At 32.8% G+C, this 3017-nt stretch overlaps 1 protein-coding gene across 1 annotated transcript; it reads left to right on the top strand.

The window, feature by feature from the left end:
• Positions 1-1256: 1256 nt before the first annotated feature.
• Positions 1257-2134, top strand: LOC141546266 (adenylate kinase isoenzyme 6-like). The gene is given in 2 exon segments (XM_074273948.1): positions 1257-1359; positions 1362-2134. Coding segments are annotated over 2 exon segments (510 nt in total). The 3' UTR covers positions 1769-2134.
• The last annotated feature ends 883 nt before the right edge of the window (positions 2135-3017 follow it).

The raw sequence follows: 3017 nt of genomic DNA, 5'->3' as shown, positions 1-3017 counted from the left end.
ATTAAACATTACTGTGTCATAATCTCAGTCCCTATAAAGGTATCTACGTGCATAATATATAGAGTATTGGGCCTAGAATTGGGAAGTTCAAATGCAATTTCATAAATTTACTAGCTGTATGATACTGAGTTTGTTGCTTATGCTCTATATTTTTTATTTTTTTAATTAATTTTATAATTATAATTTTTTCACAGTACATATGCATGAGTAATTTTTTTTACAACATTATCCCTTGTATTCACTTTTGCAGATTTTCCTCTCCCTCCCTCTACTCCCTCCCCTAGATGACAGGCAATCCCATACATATTAAATGTGTTACAGTATAACCTAGATACAATATATGTGTATAAAACCAATTTTCTTGTTGCACGGTAAGAATTGGATTCCAAAGGTATAAGTAACCTGGATAGGAAGACAGTAGTTCTTATGCTCTATCTTTTTAAACTTTTACTCACCTGTAAAAATGAGGAAAATAACCACACATATGTGTTAGGAGTATTGAATCAGGTAATACTTGTAAAATGAGTGACATGTAATAGACTCTATGTAAATGTATGCTATTATTATTATTATCAAATAACTACATTTGGTGAAATTTAATCAGGGAAGAGAACATTCATTAACTCTATTAAAAACAAAAACAAAAACAAAAAAAAAGAAAAATGATTTTTGCATCAGCAAAATGAGGGCCAGCATTTACAGGCATTTACATGGAAACAAACTGCTCAATTATTTAAGATAACCTTGCAGATTTCTTCTTTCAAATAAAATTTATATTTAAAGAGCTTAACAAAGCAAGCCTATTTTACATGGCATAGAATGTGCTGATGTATCACTTTTTGAATAAAGATGATACAAATTGATTAAAAAATAACATGAGAATCTCCTAGAAATTAGACCAGAGGGCATTAGCTGAGTGAAAATTTGCATTTTATTGGCACTAAGAGGGCATATATTAAAGGGAAAAATTGATTTATGTGTGTGCAATGAACACTGACATTTTGACTAATAACTGATTTTTTTTTTTTTTTATTGAGTCACAACAAAGTTGCTTCATTGATAAAAATGCTAATCATCTAAAAATCTTTAAATCCAAGTCTCTCCTATTACTTTCTGCTAGGATATGTCATAGTACTTTAAAATATTGTCTGGTGAGGACCCTTGGGTCCACCCCCTCCGCTCCTGTCTATCCTCCTCGGCTTGCCGCTCCCTCGTGGAGAGCAGGTGACCGGGGCGGAGCTGGCTCCACCGCCACCATGCTGCCCAACATCCTGCTCACGGGTATACCAGGAGTTGGGAAAACTACTCTAGGTAAAGAACTTGCATCAAGAACAGGGATGACATATGTTAATGTGGGCGACAAGAAGGACAGTTATATGATGGCTATGATGATGAATATGAGTGTCCTATTTTGGATGAAGACAGAGTAGTTGATGAGTTAGAAAATAAAATGAAAGAAGGTGGAGTTATTGTTGATTACCATGGCTGTGACTTCTTCCCTGAACGATGGCTTCATATAGTTTTTGTGCTCCAAAGAGATAATACTATATTATATACAAGACTTGAAAAGAGGGGATATAAAGTAAAGAAACTACAGAACAATATTCAATGTGAAATTTTCCAAATTCTTTATGAAGAAGCCTTGGCCTCCTACAAGAATGAAATAGTACACCGGCTGCCCAGCAATGTACCAGAAGAACTAGAGAGTAATTTAGATCAGGTGATGAAATGGATTGAGCAGTGGATAAAGATAATAATTGAACTTTGAGGGTGAAGCATGGACTTTGAAGGCTTTCCACATGATGGTTAAAAATTTTCTTGATGAGTTCTCCTTCCCCCTGCAATAGAAATTAAGACAACCTACATCAAATTTTATGATCCAAGATTGTAGAAGTTGAACAAGTGGACAGTATATAAGATTGAGTTATGTCTAAATTAATTTTTTTTCTCCATGAGAAAACTGAAAACCCTCAAGTACAATGAATAAGTTTACTAAGGACTTTTAAAGTTTAGGAATATTCAGCATTGTCATTTATTTTGGTTAACTGCTAAAGAATAAGCAAATTTGAGAAAATAGGTGAAAATCTTTAATACCTGACACAAAAAAAGAAAATGAAGGTTAGGAAGAATGGCTGACATATAAATAAATAAAAAAGCCTGAGGATAAAGCTATAAACATTACATTAAGTTTTCTATTAGTGGTGAATTGCTGTTTGCTTTCTTTAATCTTAGAAGTTGGTCATAAATTTGGATATTCACAAAGTAAATGGTGAGATCTTTGAGGAAATAGCATTTTCAAGAATTCACTGAACTTGTTTGTGTGTAAAATCACTGCTGATCTTAGCACTGATATTTATTTCTGCAAAAGAGAAAGATAATCACATTTTCCACACAGAAGGAAAATAGCAGTCTTTTCTGCACCCATGGAAACTGTGAAGATTAATTTATTGGTTGACTAATTTTGGTCTTGCTAAGTTCCATGAAAATTCATGTGATAATGCTTTGCTACCATATCAATAGTGATAATTATTTGATAAAAATTTAAAATAACAGTAATTGTGTATTTCATGAAAATGTGTTTAATATTGATAACTACCAGCCTCAGAAAAAAAACAAAACAAAACAAAACAAAAAATTGATAACTAGCACTTTTCTTCCTCCTTTTAAAAATATATTTCTGTGCCTTATTGATGTATTCTTGAACCATAAACCAGGCCTTACTTAGCCTTAAAAAAATATTTTCTGGTATATCTCAAGTTTACAAATGGTAACATACACACATAGACACAGATGCATACATGCACAAAACAAAACAAAATAAGGCATAGGACAGCATAATTGATAGAGTAGAAATAAAGAAGATGGAGCTTAGCTTCAGAAGGCATGGACTGAACTGCTGGCTTTGCTGTTTTCCACTTTTGTTACTTTAAAGAAATTGTTTCACTTACTTAGTCTTTCATTTCCTTGTCTGTAAAGCTGGGGAGTTAGACTAGCCTATTTCTGAGACTATCAAAATT

Source organism: Sminthopsis crassicaudata, chromosome 6 (genome assembly GCF_048593235.1).
Source record: "Sminthopsis crassicaudata isolate SCR6 chromosome 6, ASM4859323v1, whole genome shotgun sequence".
Lineage (NCBI taxonomy): Eukaryota > Metazoa > Chordata > Mammalia > Dasyuromorphia > Dasyuridae > Sminthopsis > Sminthopsis crassicaudata.
Note: the sequence above shows the minus strand (reverse complement) of the source record. Positions and strands in the feature narration are given on the sequence as shown.